A 26,563-nucleotide genomic window follows, 5' to 3' on the forward strand; every position below is an offset into this window, starting at 1 on the left:
AAAAGACAAACTTGCTTCAAACCTCTTGGCGCACGTACAGCGTTCTTTTGCAATAAAACGGGAACGTTTGACACAACTCATCATTATTCGTATCACGAGACATGATCCCGAACGCCGCAAACCCAGTGCTCCGGAGGCGTCACAAGCCCAGTCAAGTCAACATACTTCAGACATCACCATTCCCGTCGTCTGCTTTATACTACTCAGTTATCCGAAATCATGCCACATTGACAGGAGATTTAAGCATGTTCAAATATGATATGATATGATACATGATATGTCGTATCCACGGCAGGATGGCGTTCACAATTAATCCGCTAATCTTTAACGGTATCCTGCACCGCTATGACCCTGCTCCTGATTTGTCTCAGGTTAGAAGCACCGTCTCCACTCCGGTGTCGGTTGTGGTCGCCAGCTGTTCAGTAGTAGCCTCCCCCACCGCTCTGCTGAAAGACAGCTCCAGTGTTGGAGGTCGAACTTTGGCCAAGGATGCCTCTGAACTGGGCATTGCTGGCATGTCCCGCGTTAGTACTGCTGCTGCCGCCCGAGGCGGAACCCTGCAAACAGAAGACACGTGCGTTACACATTGAGGGGTGGAACAGGGCTGGACAGGGGACTCTGAGGTGTTGCGTCGCGTACTATTTGCAAATTATACAAATTGTTACCTGCGACGGAAAGGTCTCTTTACCATTTTGTTGCACGATTCCCACATTTCAGCTAATGGTTCCGTGGGATTGGATTTGGATTTCTATGAGATTGGTCTATAAAAGATAGCAAATTCTGGACACTTGACGCCTGTTCGGAGAACACTCCAGCGAAGACTCGCCCCCGCACGGGCGCCAGTGCTGGTGACTGCTGTGACCTGGGGGGCGGGACAGGCGAGGCGTCAGCTGGACGGGGGCAGGTCAGTCGTATCTGCTACACCAATCGGCAAACATTATCATCAGCGGAGATGAGTTGAAAACGCTGAGATAGAAGGGCGAAACTTTGAACTATATTCATGGACTATCTTATTGTGATCACCCTCGTAATGACTTATCAAAGATAATGTTATCGTTAACTAAGAATCAAACAAGAAAAAGAGGTGGAAGTATTAACACAGTGGATGCTGAAAAAACCAACGTATTACAATTACCTGCTTATTTCAGTTACACCAGTTGGCATGGGCAGTCCAGGCCGGCTGGCAGCACCGCTCCAGACACTCACCTTGCCTGCATGCTAATGGCAAGCACGGCCGTATTTTATGCATGACCTGTTGAAAACATGGCGGGCGTGCCGGTCTTTCCACTGATGCTCTGTTCGCGTTCATCTTTGCCAGCCTAACTGTGAATACTTGTGTCACGTTTGTATGGCCAAGTACATATAACACAAAACCTACACTGCACCATGTACTGGGCTTTCCACGGAGGCTTCTTACACTTAAAAGGTAAGTCGTGAGTTATTGGTGACGTGGTGAGTTATTGGTGGTGTGGTGTACGGGCAGCCGGGCCGGTGTGCACTAGTGCTGCCACCTGTGCGCGGTTCATGAACTAACGGTGTCGTGGGATAAGCCTTCAGAGAATGGCACATGAACGGCACGCCCTGTGATAGCTAGAAATGTCATCGCGAGAGGAATTCCAGCGCAGAGTCTGTGGAGCATCCGAAGGGCTTTGTTCAGGTCCATTGCGCTGGCAGGGTCTTGGTAAGGGTTTTGGGGAATAAGGGTAAAATGCTGGTAAAAACTCCCTGTGTAAAATGTGTGGCATCTCGCGATTGCTTGCTGATGCCAGCCTTTTTTTCCAACCAATGTCACGCCATTCGCAGCCTGGAAAAAGGCAGGGGTAATGTTTCGCCCTCCCCCCACCCCACACACACATAACAATTTGTCTGACAAAAACGAAGAATGAGGTTGAGGGATGGCCTTGTCATGCCGACGTGCTCATTAACTAGTGATTATCATGGATTAAGCATTCATATCTGACCAATTGCAGCCAGCGCCCCGTGGGCATAACACTGGGGTTTAATACCTGTCCTCATTATGGCTAAAAGAAATTTACCTACAGACAATCGTTATGGCGATATGTGAACAGGACCTCCTGGTTAATCTAGATGCTCCAAGAAGTTAGGTACCATGCATTGCCCCTCTCCCGACGAAGAAAGTCCTCTGTTTTAAGCAGTTGACGCCGGATCGACGCAGAAATTTTTGCTTACGCAAAAGGAGCTTTCGCCAGCAACAAGTTCAGTAAGTTGGAAGTGGAACACTTCAACTGGAATCCGTTGTGTTGTAAGCGTACAAATATCAGCATGATAAGAACTGCCACCTCTCTGACGCCGTCAGCCATAGCAGTCGTTTACATTCGGCTATACGAGATGCCATCAATACTGGAGTCTGCTGTGCCGTACGTCAAAGTTGTGATCGCAAAAGTTCGAAAGCCATAGCCGTGGGCTTTTCGGCCGCGAAAACATGCTTATGATTTCGACCGATCGTCTCGACTAAAAACTAGACTGACTCCTGGATGATATATGCGCACGCGCACGCAAGCAGACCACAATGCCATGTGCACTTCTGGTAACCGTCGTCTGACTACAGACAGTACAACACAGGAATAGTGATCGTCCTTGGGGACGGAGGCCACCGTCCACACAGAGCTTATGTCAAAGCACGTTGCTCTGCTGCCCCAAACCAGGCTCTTCTCATCCTCGACACTGGCAATATCCACGGCCGGAGCTTGGTGGCGGCTGCAGAGTACAAATCATGGTCGTGGTTAACGCTGGGTGAGCCCGGTGGTTTTTACGGATGCAAATCGGAGACGATCCCTGCTGTCAAACTTTCCCATTTGTTTTACCACATCGGGTGGCTCTGCGGCTTATGTTCATGGTCGGAGCTCGGCGGTCTGCTGCAAGGGGTTTGCTGACCAGCAATTCCTGTCACCAACGGAATGTTGACCACCACTTCAATGGAAACGGCTTCCTACGTGAGCTGTAATCGCATCGTAATCTGGTCACCGGTTGCGTCATTTCAAGACGTGACGTCATAGGCAGGGGTGCCTACAAAGCTGGAAATATGTTACCAAATCGTCCACTACAACGGCGGTAAAAGTCGCCATGCAACAACCTGGGCCCCATAGTAGGTGTGTGCTGTAGTAGGTGTGACGTAGACCACTGGTTGAAGGGGTAGAGTTAAACACCTAGGTATTGACAAGTAGAGTAAAATTTGAAGTGATCAACACATTGCTGGTTGAAAACAGTTGTATGCAAGAGTCGCGGTTAGCGCGCTCTTCATAGTCAGTGCACTACTTTGAAATATGTCGTGTCATTCCAAGCGTGCGTCAGTGCGTTGCCAAGTTGAAGTAGATTGGTGTGCCGATGGGCTTAGAAAATGGCACAATTCAGGCTCTTCGATATATGACTTTGAAACTGCCTGAACGATGATCCTACCTAAAGGGCCATTCCCAGGTCCGAATTTTAAATAAATAATCGTTTGCTACTAGTTACTTCACAGTACTACCTCACACGTGGGTCCTGATTAGGTGGCTGTGCAGAGGGCTGTGTTCTTCTCTTGGCTGCCGGTCCGCTCTTCCCATATGGTGTAACAGTGCTCCGAGTGACCATATGGCCACTGACAACGGGATAATGATGCCGGTGATATTCATAAGAAATGCATTTATAACGTCCCCAGGCGCATGCCTAGCAGACAATATAGCAGTAGCTGGTGAGGATCCAAAGCCCCGCTTTTGTAGGTTTACACTTCGAGCACAACCCATCGGTGGGTGCCAAGTGCCACCTGGCGGCAGTATAAAAAGCAATCGTTGGATCTCAGTCATGCAGTCAGGAAATAGCTGGCAGGGATTATATTTGTGGTGATCATCTGACTCCCTCACCTGACCCCACAAATGAGCACTTACATGTTGTTCATAGTCCCAAGCAGTTTTCTGTTTAAAATGTTTTGCGTGACGATGTGTGCAATGTGTTTTGATGAGAGCCCGTTCCGCTATGGCGTTCATTATCATTCATCTGCTGGTGTCAGAGCAGCTGCTGCGCTCAACGCTATAAGCAGTGCCCAACGTCCCTCAGACGGTGGGTGAGTTCCCGAAAAGAGACCCAACCCAAGACAAGCAGAAACATGTGAGACGAAAAAAGGGGGAAACCGTGCTGGTAAAGATCGCGTGTCTTTCGCGTGTCCTAAGCTTTTCTCTATCACACATCACTTTTGAAGGAGTTGATTATAAAGAATTGCGGCAGAGACCTGAAATATTTGGGTACGGATCTATCAGCTGCATCAATAATTGACTGCAGACGTCACGTATTTTGTTCATCAATGCAGCGTCAGAGCTAGCGATCCTTGCGGTAGTGTTGTCTGCCACTGGAGGAGTACCGTTTGGCAACCGTCATACGACGAAAGGCCCTCTCGCAGCATGACGCGACGACATTGGTTTCCCCAGACGATGGGCGGCCACCCATCGGTATGCCATCTGATATCGGTCCCCCGGGGCAGACCGACGTCAGGCTTGCCCCAGGCCGGGAGTGGCCCACCATGGAACAGGTGCTCTGGCTTCGTGGTGTACGCGCAACCCGCCCGGCGTGCACCAGTGCTGCCACCTGTGTGCGGTTCAGGAAATAACGGTGTCGCTGGTCGAGTTTTCAGAGAATGGTATGGACGTGACGCACCCAGCGATAGCTAGAAAACACGGGAGAAACTCCGGTGCAGAGTCTATGGAGCATCCTAAGAGCTCAGTTCAGATCAACTTCGCGGGCAGAGTCTTGTTGAGGGTTCTGGGGAATAAGGGCGCAATGTTGGGAAACGTCTCCTTGTTGAAAAAATGTGATGTGACCTGGGCTGTTGGGCGTGATTAGTGATCTCGCAGCGTAAAATGTATTACATGTCCTGATTCCCTGCTGAGACCAGTCTCCTTTCGCCAAAGTCTCATCATTCTTAATCTGGGAATGACAGGGTTGTTGCATCGCCCCTCTGACATGTCCAATAAAAAACGGAGAATCGTGGCGAAGGTTGGTCTTGCCATGTCAACGTTCTCGTAAGGTAAGGATTCTCATGAATTGAATACTTGCGCCATATCTACCCTCTTTCAACGAGAGCAGGAATCACACTGGGCCTCAGTACCTGTCCCCATTGTCGACTAAAAGACGTTTGCGTCACAGCCTAGGGTGCCTATCGGCCACAAATGGGACCTCCTGATTAATCTGGAAACCACAAAGAATAAATGCGTCATCTATTGAACCCCCCCCCCCCCCCCCCCCACCCCCGTCTGACGAAGGAGATCCTCTGTTCTAAACAAATGACACCGAATCGACGCCAAAACCTTTGCTTTGGCAAACAAAAAACTTTTACCGGCAATAAGTTCAGTAGTATGGAACTGGAGCAGCTCAACTGGATTCCCTTGTTTTGTAAGCATACGAAAATCAGCATGATAAGGCCTGCCACCTTTGTGACGCCATAGCCATAGCAAGCGTTTACATTCGTCGATACAACATGCCATCGATACTGGAATCTGTTTTAGCGTACGTCAAAGTCGTGATCGCAGACATTCCAAAGCCATGCCTATGGGCTTTTCGGTCGCGAAAACAGGCTTATCCTGTTAACCGATCGTCTCGAATAAAAACTAGATTGACCCCTGGATGACATGTGTGCACGCGCACGGGAGCAGACACGCAATACCATATGCACTTCTGGTAACCGTCGTCTGGCTGCAGAAACCACGTCAAAGGTGTTTTGACCATCCTAGGCAACGGACGTCACTGTCCACACAACGCTTATGTCAAAGGGCATCGCACCGCTGCCCCAAACCAGGCCCTTCCCATTCTCGTCTCTGGCAGCATTCACCGCCGCAGCTTGGTGGCGGCTGCAGAGTGCAAATCATGGTCGTGGTTAACGGTGGGTGAGCCCGGCAGTTTTTACGAATGCAAATGGGAGACGATACATTGCTGTCGTCGAGACATCCCATTTGATTTACCACCCCGGATGGGTCTGCAGGTTATGTTCATGGTCGGACCTGGTAGTCTGTTGCAAGGAGTTTGCAGACGAGGAATTCCTGTCATCAACGGAATGTTGACCACCGCTTCAGTGGAAACGGCTCCTTACGTGAGCTGTAATCACATCGTAATCTGGTCACCGGTTACGTCATTTTAAGACGTGACGTCATAGGCATTGACGGAGGCAGATCTGGAAATATAGTGCCAAATCGTTCCGTACAACGGTGATGAAGTTACCACGTGACGGTCAGCTGACCAGTCCCTGAAACGGTCAGCTGACCAGTCCCCGGTCACGCCATGAAATGGGGTAAATATTAAGCAAGTGACTGGTCAAAGATAGCCAGTGGAAATAACGAAAATATCCACCGGTAAAATAAAAATCATTACTTACAAACACGCTGCTCATTTAGCACCGATGTCTGCAAAAGTCGTGGATAGCGCGCTCTTGCAGGTAGTCTCAAGTACTCATATCTGCTGTGCCGTTGCAAGCGTTCATAATCTGCCTGCCAGGTTGAAATAGATTGGGTTGGTGATGGGCTGAAAACATTAACACAATTCGGCAGCAACTCTACGTTATGTGCATTAAAACTGACTGAATGACCATCTTATCCTAAATGCCGTTCGTAGCTTGGAACTTCAAAGTGATGATAGTTGATACCACAGCGACTTTTTGAGAAGGTTAAAAAATGTTTAATGTCATTTACCGTCCTGCCGCCTTTCTTGTATCTGATCCAAGATCAAAACCTAAGATTGATTGATAAATGTTGCATGCAATGGAGCATTGTTGAGGAAACGGATAGACGGGGATGGACAGGAGCCTAGCTGCCGTGTGCGTGGTGAAGGTGAGGTACAGCACGACTGGTACTGGTGAGGTACAGCACGACTGGTACTGGTGAGGTACGGCACGACTGGTACCCGCTAATCATTGTAATAACCTGCATGACGTCTAGTGTGCTGTAGGGAAGGAGCAGGCCTTAAACGTTCCAAACGCTGTTGCCATTCCGCCTCGTGCCTTCAGTGGACTGAACGAACTGCACGCAACGACTGAGAATGGTAAAAGCTTTAGTTTCCATTCACGACGCCTGGTTTCTTTCGCTCGGGAGTCTGATGTGACCTCACATTGAATGGGGGTTGAAGCATGCTCAATTATCTATCATAGCAAGGGAATGATGGTGTTCAGATTCAATTCGCTTATCTTTAACAGTATCCTGCACCGCTATGACTCTGCTCCTGATTGGCCGCTGGTAAGGAGCACCGTCACCACTGCGGTGTCGGTTGTGATCGTCAGCTGTTCAGTAGTAGTCTCCCCCACCACTCTGCTGGGAGACAGCTCCAGCGTTGGAGGTCGAGCCCTGGCCCAGGATGCCAATGAACTGGGCCTTGCTGGCATGTCCCGCGTAAGTACTGCTGCCGCCGCCCGAGGCAGAGCCCTGCAAACAGAAGACACGTGCGTAGCTCTCTGAGCGGTAGAACAGGGCTGGGCAGGCGACCCTGAGGCATTGCGTCGCATTATTTACGAATTATGCGAGTTATCACCTGCGATGAAAAGGCTACCCTACTATTTTGTTGCACGATTTCCACATTTCGGCTAATCGTTCCGTGGGATTGGGTTTGGATTTCTGTGGGATTGAGATATAATGGGCAAGTACTTCTGCTCATTTGACGCCTCTTTGAAGAACACTCCAGCGAAGACTCACCTCTGCACGGGCGTCAGTGCTGGTGACTGATGTTGAGCCAGCCGGGCCTAGAGTTTGACCCGAGACGACGTTGCCGCCGGCAGATCCCGTCGCTGTACTGTGGTCTCCAAACCCTCCGAGCTGATGGCTGATCGCTCCCGTTCCACCCAGCGTACAGCCGCCGCTGAGTGATCCTGCCCCGCCGAGGAGACCTCGCCGTTGCCGCCCGCGCACCCGAAGGAACCACCTCCGCCAAGATGACCTCCTCCGACGATTGTACCTCCTCCAAGGCCTCCTCCACCTAGGTATCCGCCTCCAATACAGCCCCCTACAAGCTGACCACCTTCTACGCCTTCTCCCCCAAACAGGTCTACCTCCAAAGCTGCCTCCTCCAATACGGCCACCTCCAGTGCTTCCTCCTCCAACAGGGCCACCTGCCAAGCTTCCTCCTATGACAGGTCCACCTGCGCCGAAGCTTCCTCCTCCCAGGTGTTCACCTCCGATGCTTCCCCCTCCGAGACTGCCACTACCGCCACCGCTGCCGCCGCCGCCACCGCTGCCACTGCCACTGCCGAAGCCGAAGCCTGCCCCGCTGCCGGAGGCATTGCCGCCACCGATGCTGCCGCTGCTGCCATAGTTTCTGCCCAAGCTGACGGCGCAGACGATATTTAGCAGGATGACACACCGCTTCATGGTAACCTGAGGGGCAGGACAGGCGAAGCGTCAGCTGGACGGGCAAGTCAGTCGTCTTTGCTACAGGAAACAAAAAATATCATAATAAGCGGGCGACGATTTGAAAATGTTGAAATTGAAGGTCGAAACTGTTGCATCGCCACATGGAATGTGTGATTGTCATCACATCACATGATGACTTCTCAAAAAGGCACCTTCTCATCCACCCAAGGCTGATTGCTTTACATCTCTTCTGCACATGGAGCTTTTGAAGTTCTGTCTCCTCGATGTGTGTTAGCAGCTTATATTTTCATCTGTCGGGATTTTTGACAACCTCTACTACTCCGACAGCTTATTCCATCTAGTCACGTAGCATGAATGATCTCAATGTCTAATTATTTACAGCCATCGCCTTACATTTCCATGCGGCTTCACCTCCTACACCATCGTATCTCGCATTTTTGATGATGATGAAACGTAATGATGCTTTTTGGTGGAATGTTTTGTGTAGGTTATTTAGAGACCCTACCTGTGTTAATTGATAAGTTGGTTTATGTATACGCACCAGATGCAGAGGCCCACATGTGATCTGTATAAAGGCTTCAAAAGCCCTAACACCATTAAATGTGTTTTGCGCCAACCAGTTATAGCAGCGCTAAATCTTGATCCCATATATTTAAAAAGCCTACCAAAAATAGGGACCTTACTCTTGTGTCCTGTGGTATCTATTAGAGGTAGAAATCAGCCAAACGCACGTCAGGAACACAAAAGCAGATTAAATATGTCAGCTTCTACCAAAACCAAACTTTACTTAACTTAACTCTCACAGTGACATACGGACTTAGTTTAACTCTCACAGTGACCTTCTTATTTCAATTGCACCACGTGGTATGGGCAGCTCAGGCCGGGTAGCAGCACCGCTCCAGACACTCACCTTGTGCTGTGGAGCGGGGCGGACGACTGTATGTTGATGGCCAGCACGGCCGTAGGCCAGAATAAAGGTAATGCTGGCACCCATCCATACCATGTGAGTACACCCGGTGGGCTTACTCTAAATACACTGAACTACCGAGGCTAGAGTATTTGCCCTAGAGGATTCTTTAGTTTTCACCTCGCTCATTCGCAAGCCCACGGGTCGAAGCTAAGGTTTATGTTATTCCCATAGTGAGCTTCATGTCATCGAAACCTTCAAGATTGTCAACCCACTTTGCATTGTCTTTTTACCCACAATCACAACCAATTTGGACTTCCATTGTTAGGCTAATTAGCCGGAAATGTTCTGATCGGCTAAATTCACACATTTTAACGTCAATGCGGATATGAACTCAGCGGATAGCTCCTACTTACGTCGGTGATAGCATCTATTTTCTCATGCTCAAATCACTAGCCATCGTAAACAAACAACAATCGAGCCGCTCAGTTGGGATGGGTATGGATTACTTGTTCCCGAGAGATATGACCACTTTAAGCCGTTTAGAATGCATACTCATTGCCAAGGCATCATCAAATGGCCGTTAACTGAACTATTACCCTGATAATTGATTGCAGACCTCACGTATTTCCTTACAAATGCAGCGTCAGAGCTAGCAATCCTTGCGGTAGTGCTGCCTGTCACAGGAAGGGGACCACTTGGCCACCGTCATTCGACGGAAGGCCCTCTCGCAGCATAACGCGACGACATTGGTTTCCCCGGACGACAGGCGGCCACCCATCGGTATGCCATCTGACATCGGTCCCCCGGGGCAGACCGACGTCAGGCTCGCCCCAGGCCGGGAGTGGCCCGCCATGGAACAGGTACCCTGGCGTCGTGGTGTACGGGCAGCCGGCCCGGCGTGCATCAGTGCTGCCACCTGTGCGCCGTTCAGGAAATGACAGTGTTGGTGGGTGAACGTCCAGAGAATGGCATATAGGCGGCACGCCCTGCGATAGCTAGAAATGTGAGTGTGGGAGAAACTCCAGTGCAGAGTCTATGGAGCACATGAAGAGCTCAGTTCAGATCAACTTCGCAGGCAGAGTCTTGTTGAGGGTTCCGGGGTGTCAGGGCGAAATGCTGGGAACACCCCCACGTTGAAAAAATGGCATGTGACCTGGCCGGATGGGCTTGATTAGTGACCTCGCAGCGTAAAATGTATTACATGTCCTGATTCCCTGCTGAGGCCAATGTTTTTCCACCAAAATCTCATCTTCTTAATCTGGGAATGGTAGTGGTGTTGCATCGCCCCTCTGACATGGCCCTTTGTCCGATAAAAACGGAGAATCGTGGCGGGGGTTGGTCTTGCAATGTCGACGTTCTCATAAAATAAGCATTCTCATGGATTAAACACTTAAGTCACACCTGCCCTCTTTTAACGAGGGCAGGTGTCACGCTGAGACTCAGTACCGGTCCCCATTATCGACTGAAATATGTTTGCGTCACGGCCTAGGATATCTACCGGCCACAACTGGGAGCTCCTGGTTAATCTGGAAACCACAAAGAAGAAATGCATCATCTGTTCGACCCCCATCCCCCTCCCGTCGGACGAAGGACATCCTCTGTTCTAAAAAAATGACACCGAATCGACGCCAAAACCCTTGCTTTCGCAAAAGAATCTTTCGCCGGCAATAAGTCCGGCAGTATGGACCTGGAGCAGCTCATCTGGATTCCCTTGTTTTATAAGCATACGAAAATCAGCATGAGAAGACCTGCCACTTTTGTGACGCCATAGCCATAGCAGGCGTTTACCTTCGTCAATACGAGATGTCATCGATACTGGAATCTGCTGTGCCGTACGTCAATGTCGTGATCGCAGAAATTCCATAGCCATGGCTGTTGTGTCTCAAACTGTTTATTAACGTTAATGTGAGTTCAGTTTACAAAATAGCAACCATCAAACGCGCGGCACGGCGGCTCCGGGCCGACTGACTCGCAACGCCCGATAGTGGCGCCACTCGCGGCGCGCCCATGAACTACGACTACGATGCGACACAAGGCTACGATACAACACCCTCCGCCCCCATACTGGAGCTTCCCTACAGCTTGAAATGCAGCTGAGGTCGGACGGTGCGCGTTGATCGACGCGGCTGCGTTTCGTGACGCGGCGCACTGATCGTGTGCGCCTGTCCCGTCCGCAGGGGCGGCGCGCGGCTGCCCCGTCTGCTGCTACTCGGCGTCCGGCCCGTCAGGAGCCCGGTTCTGTTGAGCTGATTCCGGCTCCGTGTTGGTCTGGTCGCGACCACCTGCCTCCTCCCTGGCCGGTGCCGGTCGCTCTTGCTCCTCTTTTTCTCTCTCCCCGAGAGAGCTGTGAGCCTCCGGGATCTGATGCTGCTGCCAGCCGGGAGCAGGGTCGGCCGGACGCTGCTGCGCCGGCTCCAGCGGAGCTGAATCGGTCGGTTGCTGCTCTTCCCGTCTTGCTGTTGGCAGGAGCTGGTCCGCATGGCGGGCCCAGACGGCCTCGCCGACGTCTACTTGATACGATACGGGGCCCGTGATGCCTACCACTTCGCCGCGCCGCCACCGTCGGGGGGCGCCATGTCCGCGCCCACACGGTCTGGCCTACCCTGAACTGGCGCGGACCTTCCTCCCGCTGCCTCCCTCTGGTTTTGCTGTTTCTCTTGTACATCTCGTGTGATGCTTAGGTGCACGAGATCGAACCTGGTGCGCATCGGGCGCCCGAACATCACTTCCCCCGGCGTCCGACCTGTCGTCGAGTGCGGTGCCGCGCGGTATGCCATCAGAAACGTGCACAGCCGGCGAGACAGGGAGCCCCCGTCCCTCAGCGCCGCCTTGAGGCCATTCTTAACGATCTGGACCGCTCGTTCGGCAGCCCCATTGCTGCTCGGGTGGTATGGTGCTGCCCTGACGTGTCGTACACCGTTCCCACTCAGGAATTCCGCGAAGTGCGGCGCTGTGAACTAAGGTCCGTTGTCGGAGACAAGCTGCCGTGGTACACCGAAACGAGCGAATATGGCTCGCAACTCCCGGACCGTGCTCTCTGTGCCCGTGTCTCTCATCGGACACACCTCAAGCCATTTGCTGAAACTGTCATGTACCACGAGGAAGCTGGAGCCCTAAAACGGCCCGGCAAAATCCACATGGATTCGCTCCCACGAGCCGCCAGCCGGCTCCCAGGTGGGCAGCGCGCTCCGTGGCGGGGCTCCTCACTTTTGTACACATGCGGTACAATCCCACGCCAGTGCCTCCAGTTCTGTGTCCATTCCTGGCTACCACACGTACCGGCGCGCCACTCCTTTCATCTTGGCGCTGCCGAGATGTCTGGTGTGCAGCTCCTACAGTACTCGCGACCGCAGCCTCTGGGGTATTACCGCTCTGCCTCCCCACAGTACCACGCCGTGGTCTGTGGACAGCTCCGCCTCCCGGTGTCGGAACGGCGCCAACTCCGGCTCCGTTTCTGTCGGCCATCCGCGCCTTATATACATAAGCACCTTCGCCAGCAGCGGGTCGCGCCGGGTGACGTTTTCGATCTCGCGGACTGTCAGCGGCGCTCCCGCGCCGTCCATGAACGACAAGTGGACTCCCGCCACCCTCTCTGTCCGCCTCCGCCCGCTCGTTTCCGCTGCACGGCACGGCAGCTCCGGGCCGACTGACTCGCAACGCCCGACAGTGACGCCACTCGCAGTGCGCCCATGAACAACGACTACGATGCGACGCAAGGCTACGATGCAACAATGGCCATGGGCTTTTCGGTCTCGAAAACAGGCTTATCCTTTTCACTGATCGTCTCGAATAAAAATGAACTGATTTCTAGAGGATATGTGGTCACGCACACGCGAAAAGGCACGCGATACCGTATGCAACTTCTGGTAACCGTCGTCTGGCTGCAGAAACCACGTCAAAGGTGTCTTGACCATCCTAGGCAACGGACTTCACTGCCCACACAACGCTTATGCCAAAGGGCATCGCCACCGCTGCCCAAACCAGGCCCTTCCCATACTCGACTCTGGCAACATCCACGGCAGGAGCTTGGTGGCGGCTGCAGAGTACAAATCATGGTCACGGTTAGCTCTCGGCAGCCCGGCGGTTCTCCGGGATGCAAATGGGAGACGATGCACCGCTGCTTTCAAACCATCCCATTTGGTTTATCACCCCGGACGGGTCTGCAGCTTTTGTTCATGGTCGGAGCTCCGCGGTCTGTTGCAAGGGGTTTGCAGACCAGGAATTCCTGTCATCAACGGAATGTTTACCACCGCCTCAGTGGAAACCTTACGTGAGCAGTAATCGCATCGCAATCTGGTCACCAGTTACGTCATTTCACGACGTGACGTCATAGGCATTGGTGGAGGCGCAGCCAGACCTATTGTGTCAAATCGCCCCATACATCAGCGGGAACGTTACAATGCAGCAGTCAGATGACCATTTTTGGGCTACATCATGAATGTGTTTAAGGTGACGGAAGCCACTCGTCAAAGTTGGGTTGGAGTTAATAACATAAATATCCGCTAGCAAAGCATAAATTATTATTGATAAGCACATGGACCGAACGACCAGTTTTGCATGGACTTAACGACCAGTTTGTGATCTGGTATCGTAAAAATTTCACCGGCGTTCATGAAAGATCAGGGACCTTATATGGCCTTTGGAGGGTAGAGTTGACAACAAACGTCGCGATTGTTTTTCTACTTGACTTTGCAATCGGTGTCAAGTACTGTTCCACGTGGAGTAGTACAAGTACTACCTCAGGTATCAAAGCAAAGGGCTGATCGAGGTCATTTAAGGTCACTTATGTTTTCTGATCTTCGTGCCAACATAACAAATATTTTGCGTCGTTGTGGTCCTGGAGTTATAACTGAATGTAAAAAAGCTCATTAAACAAAATTACTGAAATCAACCGGATTGGTTATTACCTTCATCTGATCTCCATACCACTTACAATGTAAATGGGATAGATCCTATTTTCAATAGTTCAATCTTCTAACAATCATTTCAGAATTGTATGATTTCATCTAACATCACTTTGTCCCATCATGTTGCAACCATGCCCTACAAAATACACTCAATGACAGCCATGGCCCGAATTTGACCTGTCGTAGATCAGTAGCCCGACAAGGTGCTTTTGACTTATTATACCAAAAAAATCGGTTGGATAGTCTCCAGCAACCAACAAAGTTTGAATAGGCTGCGTCGCACCGTTTGTAATTTATTCTGAAAGCAGGTTATTTGAGTGGCTCACTTTGCTCCCCCCCCCCCCCCCCCCCCCCCGACTCCGTGCTACACGAGATTGCTTGGACAAGCATCGAACCGTAAACATTGCACCAGTGGCTGATCGAAATAGCATCCGTCCTGGCTTTCATTCCATGCAATCTCCTTCCAAAGCAGTCGAAATTTACCTTCAGAAATGCACCCCTTGTTGAGGCGAATCAAGGTATGAGTGAAGAAACAGATTCTCAGGTGTATCTGACTGGGGATTCTCGTGGAAGCAGAAGTGGGGAAAGAAACTGCCACGTGCACGCCACCATACAGCACGCTACCGCACAAGGCATGGAGATAAGGGTTGCCACTGCTACCTGGCGACAATATGACAAACCACCGCTGGATCTCAGTCATGCTCTCAGGAAATAGGTGGAAGGAATTAATGTGTGCTGATCCTCTGGTTCCCTCTCTTTAACCCACAATGTTTACCCACTTGTTTCTGTCTCGGTGCTTAGCTTGACAATGCGTGCAACATGCATTGATGTGAACTTAATCCTGCGATGGCGTTCAGGATTGTTCAGCAGCTCTTGTCAGAGCAGTTATTTTTCTTACCGTTGTGAGGAGTACCCGGAATTACTGAGACGGAGGCTGAGTCCTCGGGAAAAGCGTCCGTGCAAAAATAAGCAAAAATATAGAAAGAGGATGGAAAAACGAGGAACCGTACCGGCACAGAGTCACGTGTCCAGCTGTGAGGGCGATGACAGGCTGAGAGAGTGTTCTGGAGAGAGATGCGACTACAAACCTAATGAAGATCACGACCCAACCGTACATAGTCTGGGCTGCACATCGTCTGCAGCATGTACGGTGCATCGCGATGGGCATGGCGGACATTTTGTACGAGAGGAGGTTACGAGACTGTATGCAAATGCGTTCTAGACTAGCTGGACATGTACGTGCCACTCATCAGTCAGCATCCCAAAAGCAGGCTACGGTTTTTACGGGCTGATGAATGCTGGACCATACGGTTAGCTTTCCTCGCATTAGTTTTACGTTTGTGGTGTAACGAAAAGGCTTCTAAAGTGCTGTACTGGTTTCGATTGGCTCTAAATACTGCATGCAGATACAGCAGTACTAATAGAGTCTGTGTGATTTTAGAACCAAGGTTTGAACCTCATTGATATACATCCCATAAAATATTGCTGAGAAACAAACTATGTTAAAACCACTCTGCTCACGTACTGTGCTTTTTTCTGCAACGAAACGGGAATGTTTGACACAACCCGTCATTATCGGTGTTACAAGACTTGATATCGGACGCCGCTGAGCCAGTGCGCGGGGCGTCACAAACCGGTAAAGTCAACGTCCTTCAGACATCACCACTCCCGTCACTCCCGTCGTCTGATTTGTATTCGTCAGTTGTCCGATGAGATACGACACTCAATGGAGGTAGAAAGGTGCTCACTGATACGTCATATCCACGGAATGGTGGTTTTTGGAATATTCCGTTGAAATTCAGTTGAATGTTCAGCTGAAGTTCAGAATAAATCTCATTATTTTTCACAGTGTCTTGCACCGGTATGACACTGTTCCTGCTTTGTCGCTGGTTAGGAGCACCGTCTCCACTCCAGTGTCGGTTATGGTCGCCAGCTGTTCAGTAGTAGCCTCCCCCACCGCTCTGCTGAGGAGCAGCTCCAGCGTTGGAGGTCGAGCCCTGGCCCAGAATGCCACTAAACTGGGCATTGCTGGCATGTCCCGCGTTAGTACTGCTGCCGCCGGCCCGAGGCAGAACCCTGCAAACAGAAGACACGTGCTTAGCACTCTGAGCCGTGAATCAATATTGAGCGGCGACCGTGAGTGATTGCATCACGTTATGTCTGGGTTGAGCGATTTACTCCCCTTGATGAACCGCTATTTCTAATATACGCTGAAGCATTTCTACTGTCCAGCTATCGGAACAGCCTTATATGCTTTCGCGGCAAAATAAGTAGGTATGTTTGGGCATTTACCATCAGAGTACCCCCGGCAAAGACTCACCTTCGCACGGGCGTCAGTGCTGGTGACTGATGTTGAGCCAGCTGGGCCTAGAGTTTGACCTGAGGCGACGTTGCCGCCGGCAGATCCCGTCGCTGCACTGTGGCCTCCAAACCCTCCGAACTGGTGGCTGACGGCTCCCGTTCCACCCAGCGTAGAGCCGCCGCTGAGTGATCCTGCACCGCCGAGGAGACCTCCCCCGTTGCCACCCGCGTCCCCGAAGGAGCTACCTCCGCCAAGATGACCTCCTCCGACGATCGTACCTCCTCCAAGACCTCCTCCATCTGGGTGTCCGCCTCCAATACTGCCTCCTACCGGATGTCCACCTCCTACGCTTCCTACTCCAACAGGTCTACCTCCGAGGCTCCCTCCTCCAACATGGCCACCTCCTGTGCTTCCTCCTCCAATAGGGCCGCCTGACAAGCTTCCTCCTCCGACAGATCCACTTCCGCCGATGCTTCCTCCTCCCAGGTGTCCACCTCTGATGCTTCCCCCTCCCAGACTGCCACCACCGCCACCGCCGCCGCCACCGCTGCCACCGCCGCCGCCGCCACTGCCGAAGCCGAAGCCGAAGCCCGTCCCGCTGCCGGAGACCCTGCCGCCGCCGATGCTGCCTCTGTTGCCATAGTTCCTGCCGCAGCTGACGGCGCAGACGACGCTCAGCAGGATGACGAAACGCTTCATGGTAACCTGAGGGGCGGGACAGGCGAGGCGTCAGCTGGACGGGCAAGTCAGTCGTCTTGGCTACAGCAATCGGCAAACATTATCATCAGCGGGGGATGAGTTGAAAACGCTTAGATGGAAGGGTGAAACTTTGAATTCGGCTAATGGAATGTGTCACTGGGATTACTTCTCGTAATGACTACTCAAATAATGTCGTTTTAATTTTATACCTACTGCGCATGAAATTTTGGCATTTGTCTTTGTAAGTTGTGTCAACTACTAATATTCAAGTTTGGAGGTTTTTGACGATATTGCTTAATGAGATCACCTATTCTCTTCGATTACAAAGCTTGGATGATATTAATGGATAAGTGGTTATAAGTCTCGTTGAATTGTTCCATGCAGTTCTTCCTCAATTTCTCCCATGTCATCATAGCTCGCATAACGGTGCTCAGCAGCGTAGCATTATACTTTGATATAACTTACTCTAATTCAACTTTAGCCGGTTGTTATTAAAGAATTGTGAACGGGACGTTTGAACTAAACATTCGCTGGGTCGTAATGACATGCTTTCGAAAACCCGTTTCCGAGGCCACTTTTGTACGATGAGATGCTCAAATGTGTTACGCTTTACACCAGAGACGTACATCACCCAAAACTTATTTAAGCCAATTGGTATGAGCAGTCCAGGCCGGGTAGCAGAACAACTCTAAACACTCACCTTGTGTTGTGGAGCGAGGCGGACGACTGTATGCTGATGGCAAGCACGGCTGTATTTTATACATGACCTGCTGCAGATATGGCGGGCGTGCCGGTCTTTCCACCGATCCTCTGTTCGCGATCATCCTTGCCAGCCTAACTGTGAAGAACTATGTGACGTTTGCGAAGCCAAGTCCGGAGAACCGATAACCAACCCTGCAGCATGTGCTGGAGCGGGGCTTTCCATGGGGGCGCCTTACTCACAAAATGAATGGTGATTTGAGGTGGACGCCTGTCGAATCATGCGACACTGAGCTAATATGGAGGTGATGGTTCTTTTTTTTAGAAGCGCCCAGGAAGTTCCATTGCCGTCACCATGCCAGCACGTATAGTACATTTGGAGCGTGTGGAAACTGCGACAGTCTATCGATTTATATCGAATATGGGCGGACAAATGGCGGTCTGCACATGCCAGAATTAAGGTGATGCCGTCAACCATACACGCGGTATGAGCTCCAAAGGCTCACTTACTCTAACAACCTGGCACTACAACAGCTAAAGTATGCATTTTAGTTTATCTTTTACGTCGGGTATTCACGAGCTCAAATATTAAAGCTGGGTGTGTGTTATTTGCTCAGTGAGATTGCCACCGGAATCTGCGGAAGTGCCATACAGCTGCATGTCGTCTGTCTTACCAAAATCACGACTCATTCGGTTTCGGTTGTTGGACTAATTAGCCCGAGATATATTGATTATTCGGCAGAAAATGAATGCTTTTCACCCACAATACCAAAATGACCTCAGCTGATTACTCTAATCCCAGGCAACGTCGGCGAAAGGATATATTCTCTCATGCTCAAATCCCTCGCTACCATAAACATCCAGCAAAACAGCTTTTCAGCGTGAACTGTTCTTCTAAGATATATCAAGCTGAAAATATGTGGTGGCAATGATTTATCAGAAAATATGTTGTGGTAAGCAATTTTATCAAAAATATATCTATCTATCATAGACAACCCACAAAGCATCTGCTTAGCACGCCAATCTACGCATTAACTCCTTTCTATCACACCTCACTTTTGAAGGAGCTTATTATAAAAAAATTGCAGCGGGGACCTGAAATACTTGGGTAAAGATCTATCAGCCAAATAATTGAATGCAAACCTCACCTGTTTTGTTCATCAATGCAGTGTCAGAATAAGCGTCTCTTGGGGTAGTGGTGGATGCCTCGGAAAGAGGACCGCTTGGCCACCGTCATTCGACCGTAGGCCCTCTCGCAGCACCACGCGACGACATCGGTTTCCCCGGACGACAGGCGGCCACCCATCGGTATGCCATCTGACATCGGTCCCCGGGGCAGACCGACGTCAGGCTCGCCCCAGGCCGGGAGTGACCCGCTATGGAACAGGTACGCTGGCGTCGTGGTGTACGGGCAGCCGGCCCGCACCAGTGCTGCCACCTGTGCGCGGTTCATGAAATAACGGTGTCGCGGGATGAGCCTTCAGAGAATGGCATCGAAGCGGCGCGCCCTGTGATAGTTAGAAAAAGTGAGTGTGGGAGAAACTCCGGTGCAGAGTCTATGAAGCTTCTGAAGAACTCAGTTCAGACCAACTTCGCAGGCAGAGTCTTGTTGAGGGTTCTGGGGTATCGGGGCGCAATGCTGAGAAATATCTCCTGGTTGAAAAAATGTGATGTGACCTGAGGTCTTGGGCGTGATTAGTGATCTCGCAGCTTAAAATGTATTACATGTCTCGATTTCCTGCTGAGGCCAGTCTCCTTTCGCCAAAGTTTCCTCATTCTTAATCTGGGAACGACAGGGCTGTTGCATCGCCCCTCTGACATGTCCAATAAAAACGGAGAATCGTGGCGAAGGTTGGTCTTGCCATGTCGACGATCTCGTGAGGTAAGGATTATCATAGATTGAACACTAACATCGTATCTGCCCTCTTTCAACGAGAGCAGGTATCACAGTGGGCCTCAATACCTGTCCCCATTATCGACTAAAAGATGTTTGCGTCACAGCCTAGGGTGCCTACCGGCCACAAATGGGACCTTCTGGTTAATCTGGAAACCACAAAGAAGAAACGCATCATCTATTGCCCCCCTACCCCCCCCCCCCCCCCCCCCCCCACCCCCGTCTGACGAAGGAGATCCTCTGTTCTTAAACAAATGACACCGAATCGACGCCAAAACCTTTGCTTTCGCAAACAAAAAACTTTTAACCGGCAATAAGTTCAGTAGTATGAAACTGGAGCGGCTCAACTGGATTCCCTTGTTTTATAAGCATACGAAAATCAGCATGATAAGACCTGCCACCTTTATTACGCCATAGCCATAGCAAGCGTTTACATTCGTCGATCGATACATGCCATCGATACTGGAATCTGTTTTAGCGTACGTCAAAGTCGTGATCGCAGAAATTCCAAAGCCATGGCCATGGCCTTTTCGGTTGCGAAAACAGGCTTATCCTGTTAACCGATCGTCCTCGAATAAAAACTAGATTGACCCCTGGATGACATGTGTGCACGCGCGCGGGAGCAGACATGCAATACCATATGCACTTCTGGTAACCGTCGTCTGGCTGCAGAAACCACGTCAAAGGTGTTTTGACCATCCTAGGCAACGGACGTCACTGTCCACACAACGCTTATGTCAAAGGGCATCGCACCGCTGCCCCAAACCAGGCCCTTCCCAAACTCGACTCTGGCAACATCCACGGCAGGAGCTTGGTGGCGGCTGCAGAGTGCAAATCATGGTCACGGTTAGGTCTGGGCAGCCCGGTGGTTCTCAGGGATGCCAATGGGAGACGATGCACCGCTGCTTTCAAACCATCCCATTTGATTTATCACCCCGGACGGGTCTGCAGCTTTTATTCATGGTCGGAGCTCCGCGGTCTGTTGCAAGGGGTTTGCAGACCAGGAATTCCTGTCATCAACGGAATGTTTACCACCGCCTCAGTGGAAACCTTACGTGAGCAGTAATCGCATCGCAATCTGGTCACCAGTTACGTCATTTCACGACGTGACGTCATAGGCATTGGCGGAGGCGCAGCCGGACCTATAGTGTCAAATCGTCCCATACATCAGCGGGAAGCGTTACAATGCAGCAGTCAGATGACTATTTTTGGGCTACATCATGAAATGTGTTTAAGGTGGGGGAAGCCACTCGTCAGAGGTGGTTGGAGTTAATAGCGTAAATATCCGCTAGCAAAGCAAAACTTATTCTTGATAAACACATGGACTCGACGACCAGGCTTGCATGGAATTATCGACCAGTTTGTCATCTGGTATCGTAAAAGTTTCACCGGCGTTCATGAAAGATCAAGAACCATATTTGACCTTTGGAGGGTAGAGTTGACAAAAAACATCGGGATTGTTTTTCTACTTAAATTTGCAATCGGTGCCATGTACTGCTCCAGTTGGAGTAGTACAAGAAATACTCCAGGTATCAAGCAAAGGGCTGATCGAGGTCATTTAGGGTCACTTATGTCCTCTGATTTTCATGTCTTCAAAGTAACCAATATATTTTGCGTCGTTGTGGTCCGGGAGTTATAAATGAAGGTAAAAAAGCTCATTAAACAAACTTAGTGAAATCAACCGGTTTGGTTATTACCGTCATCTGACCTCAATGCCACTTACAATGTAAATGGGATAGATCCTATTTTCAATAGTCCAATCTTCTAATAATCATTTCAGAATTGTACGATTTCATCTAACATTACGTTGTCCCATCTTGTTGCACCATGCCCTACAAAATACACTCAATGACAGCCATGGCCTGAATTTGACCTGTCGTAGATCAGTAGCCCGACAAGGTGCTTTTGACTTATTATACAAAAAATCGGTTGCAGAGTCTCCAGCAACTAAACAAAGTTTGAATAGGTTGCGTCGCGCCGTTTGTAAGTTATTCTGAAAGCAAACCATTTGAGGGGTTCATTTTACCCCCCCCCCCCTCCCCCCTCCCCTCACCGACTACGTGCTACACGAGATTGCTTGGACAAGCATCGAACCGTAAACATTGCACCAGTGGCTGATCAAAATAGCATCCGTCCTTGCTTTTATTCCATGCAATCTCCTTCCAAAGAAGTCGAAATTTTACCTTCAGAAATGTACCTCTTCTTGAGACGAATCAAGGTATGAGTGAAGAAACAGATTCTCAGGTGTATCTGACTGGGGATTCTCGTGGAAGCAGAAGTGGGGAAAGAAACTGCCACGTGCACGCCACCATACAGCACGCTACCGCACAAGGCATGGAGATAAAGGTTGCCACTGCTACCTGGCGACAATATGACAAACCACCGCTGGATCTCAGTCATGCTCTCAGGAAATAGGTGGGAGGAATTAATGTGTGCTGATTGTCTGGTTCCCTCTCTTTAACCCACAATGTTTACCCACTTGTTTCTGTCTCGGTGCTTAGCTTGACAGTGCGTGCAGCATGCATTGATGTGAACTCAATCCTGCGATGGCGTTCAGGATTGTTCAGCAGCTCTTGTCGGAGCAGTTATTTTTCTTACCGTTGTGAGGAGTACCCGGAATTACTGAGACCGAGGCTGAGTCCTCGGGAAAAGCGTCCGTACAAAAAGAAGCAGAAATATAGAAAGAGGAAGGAAAAACGCGGAACCGTACCGGCAGAGGGTCACGTGTCCAGCTATGAGGGCGAGGACAGGCTGAGAGCGTGTGCTCTAGAGGGAAACAGGACCGCAGACCTCGTGAAGATCACGCCCCAGCCGTACACAGTCTGGGTTGCACATTGTCTGCAGCATGTACGGTGCATCCCGACGGGCATGACGGACATGTACGAGAGGAAGTACTGCATGAAAATGCGTTCTAGACTAGCTGGACATGTACGTGCCACACATCAGACATCATCCCAAAAGCAGGCCACAGTTTTACGGGCTGATGCATGCTGGACCATAAGGTTAGTTTTCCTTGCAGTAGTTTTACTTTTGTGGTGTAACAGATAAATTTCTAAAGTGCTACACTGGTTCGATTGGCTCTAAATACTGCATGTAGATACAGCAGTACTAGTAGAGTCTGTGTGATTTTAGAACCAAGGCGGGATCTAATTGATATACATCCCATAAAAGGCTGCTGAGAAACAAGCTATGTTAAAATCACTTTGCTCGCGTACTGTGTTTTTCTGCAACGAAACGGGAATGTTTGACACAACCCGTCATTATCGGTGTTACAAGACTTGATCTCGGACGCCGCTGAGCCAGTGCGCGGGGCGTCACAAACCGGTAAAGTCAACGTCCTTCAGACATCACCACTCCCGTCACTCCCGTCGTCTGATTTGTATTCATCAGTTGTCCGATGAGATACAAAACTGAATGAATATGGATCATATATATGTTATGTTGTTGTTGTAATATGTTGTGCTCATAGTTGCATCATATCCACAGAATGATGGTGTTAAGAATATTTCCGTTTATCTTTCACAGTAGCTGCACCGGTATGACTCTGCTCCTGATTGGTCACTGGTTAGGAGCGCCGTCTCCACTCCGGTATCGGCTGTGATCGCCAGCTGTTCAGTAGTAGCCTCCCCCACCGCTCTGCTGGGAGACAGCTCCAGCGTTGGAGGTCGAGCCCTGGCCCAGGACACCAATGAACTGGGCATTGCTGGCATGTCCCGCGTTAGTACTGCTGCCGCCGCCCGAGGCAGAGCCCTGCAAACAGAAGACAGGTGCGTAACACTCTGAGCAGTGGAATAGGGCTGGACAGGCGACCCTGAGGTACTGCGTCGCATTATTTACGAATTATACAAGTTATCACCTGCGACGGAAAGATCTCTTTACTATTTTGTTGCACGATTCCCACATTGCGGCTAATGATTCCGTGGGATTGGATTTGGATTTCTATGAGATTGGTCTATAAAAGATAGCAAGTTCTGTACACTTGACGCCTGTTTGAAGAACACTCCAGCGAAGACTCGCTCCCGCACGGGCGCCAGTGCTGGTGACTGCTGTGACCTGAGGGGCGGGACAGGCGAGGCGTCAGCTGGACGGGGGCAGGTCAGTCGTATCTGCTACAGCCAATCGGCAAACATTATCATCAGCGGGAGATGAGTTGAAAACGCTGAGATAGAAGGGGCGAAACTTTGAACTTTACTCATGGACTATCTTATTGTGATCACCCTCGTAATGACTTAACAAAGATAATGTTATCGTTAACTCAGAATCAAACAAGAAAAAGAGGTGGAAGATTTAACACACCGGATGCTGAAAAAATCACTGTCTTACAATTTCCTGTTTATTCCAGTTACACGAATTGGTATGGGCAGCCCAGGCCGGGTAGCAGCACAGCTCCAGACACTCACCTCGTGTTGTGGAGCGAGGCGGACGACTGCATGCTGATGGCAAGTACGGCCGTATTTTATGCATGACCTGTTGAAAACATGGCGGGCGTGCCGGTCTTTCCACAGATCCTCGGTTCGCGTTCATCCTTGCCAGCTTAACTGTGAATACTTGTGTCACGTTTGTTTGTATGGCCAATAACAGATAACACATAACCTACACTGCACCATGTACTGGGCTTTCCACGGAGGCTTCTTACACTTAAAAGGTAAGTCGTGAGTTATTGGTGACAACTGGCGAAACATGCGTCGCTGAGCTAATATGGAACTGATAGCTCCTCTTTTGTATGGGCTGTCGTAGGGTCACCAGCTTGCACCCAGTCTGCATGTGTAGTGTGTTCGGCCCATGCAGGCTTCGCAGCAGTGTAATCGATTTGCATAAAATGTGTGCGTATTATTGTATTGCTGTCGGTCTAGGTATGACAGGATAGAAGGGGTGCTGTCAGAATATACGCGATGTGAATGCAAATGATTGAAGTAGTCATAATTATCTCATGCGACCAAAGGTGGCGTATATATTTTAGGTAGCTGATCTCGTTTTCACATCATCCATTTACGAACCCAAACGTCGAAGTTCGATGCACGTCATCCCCTAGTGACCAAAATCCCTCTGGATTGGGTGGCACAAGCCTTACCGTTGTGTAGTATTTATCGTGCCAGCGATGGAAACTCATTTGGACTTCAATTGTTAATTTTATGAGACTGAACTGCTTACATTAGCTGCAAGTTAACACATTTCGCCTTCACCAAGCGCACGATTATAGCTAATCACTCCAACCTGTTTATTTTCTTCGGAGACGGACATTATCGGTGATGGTGTTTAATGTCCCGAGATCAAATCACTCGCTATCATAAACAACTGACAAAACAGCAATTTAGCGTGGCTACTATGCTTCAACTAAATTTTACGATACATCGCTTCAAGTAGCTTATCATAAGAATTATTAATAGAAATGATAGCATGTCATATTACTTATTGATAATAATACAACAAAATTGTTATGTCGCCAAGATATTACATATTTTTGTACGGATCTATTAGTGCAATGTTCAGTGCAGACTTCATGCATTCATTCATCAATGCAGTGTCAGAGCTAGCGATCCTTGCGGTAGTGTTGCCTGCCACTGGAAGTGGACCGCTTGGCCACCGTCATACGACGAAAGGCCCTCTTGCGGCATGACGCGATGACATTGGTTTCCCCGGACGATGGGCGGCCACCCATCGGTATGCCATCTGACATCGGTCCCCCGGGGCAGACCGACGTCAGGCTCGCCCCAGGCCGGGAGTGACCCGCCATGGAACAGGTGCTCTGGCGGCGTGGTGTACAGGCAGCCGGCCCGGCGTGCACCAGTGCTGCCACCTGTGCGCGGTTCACGAAATAGCAGTGTCGCGGGATGAGCCTTCAGAGAATGGCACATGAACGGCACACCCTGTGATAGCTAGAAATGTGCAGATGTGACAAACTCCGGTGCAGAGCCTATGCAGTTTTCGAAGAGCTCAGTTCAGACCCATTGCTCATGTGAGAGCACTTTAAATGAAAGAAAACATCAGTATCAAACATGGCACACTGAAACAACAGTCTCACACTCTGTACTATGAAACACATGTGCATGCACATTGGTTTGCAATTTGCGAAAGACTCTGTGTATACACCATGCAAAACGGAGGGTAATTACGCATCGAGCTTATACATTCTCCAAAATAAAGGGTGGCTACACACCGGGCTTATACACCCTCCAAAATGGAGGGTGGGTACGATACGCACAGCCAGACAAAAATGACACACAAAAAAGGCAAACGAACATTCCACAGACGGCCACCTACTCATGCTCCGCCACGATCACGCTACTCACGCTCCACCAGCTTACTGGGTTTTAAGAACAGGTAAACATTCATGTCCCCCCCATCTTCCCACTGCTGGTCAACACATGAGGCCCTGCACGTCGCACCCGAACAATAGATAGGCAGCACTCTTAACCGATGTACCGAGCCAGCGCAAGTACAATGCCTGACAGACCCGTGCAGGCCGGTCAAAAGGGATCGGAGTCAGTCACTCCGCTTACTCCGGCGGATAACGCAAGGTATTAATGGATTTTGATGCGCTTTTACCGATATCATTGCGAAATATGATAGTTTATGTTACAATTAGTTGATGTTTTTGTCCTCATAAACGCTTCTCCCTAATTTGGCAGGCCAAAGTTATGGGTTCACGTTACTCTGGCGTCCTGGTGTTTTTGCCGGAGTGACATGGCTGTCTCCTAGCAGCTTTTTTTTGGCTATTTATAGCAACGCTTTTCAACTTAAAAGGGTATTTTTAAGCCTGAATTACCAGCTTTACTTTCACACCCTTAGGAGACAAACTTAACTTGATTTAAA

The 26,563-nt window shown here is 50.1% G+C and overlaps 1 protein-coding gene across 1 annotated transcript in view; it reads right to left on the reverse strand.

Moving 5' to 3' along the window:
• Positions 1-525: 525 nt before the first annotated feature.
• The window catches only part of LOC119095282 (acanthoscurrin-1), a 31,757-nt gene continuing 5,719 nt past the window's right edge, over positions 526-26,563 (reverse strand). Inside the window, exons 3-5 of the mRNA XM_037218140.1 lie at positions 17,068-17,163; positions 16,737-16,983; positions 526-557 (exon numbers count right to left, since the gene is read on the reverse strand). Coding sequence (XP_037074035.1) covers positions 526-557; positions 16,737-16,983; positions 17,068-17,163 — 375 coding nt within the window. The remainder of the gene's footprint in view (positions 558-16,736; positions 16,984-17,067; positions 17,164-26,563) is intronic.

The sequence above is a fragment of the Pollicipes pollicipes genome, unplaced genomic scaffold (assembly GCF_011947565.3).
Source record: "Pollicipes pollicipes isolate AB1234 unplaced genomic scaffold, Ppol_2.1 Scaffold_4219;HRSCAF=4965_pilon_pilon_pilon, whole genome shotgun sequence".
NCBI lineage: Eukaryota > Metazoa > Arthropoda > Thecostraca > Pollicipedomorpha > Pollicipedidae > Pollicipes > Pollicipes pollicipes.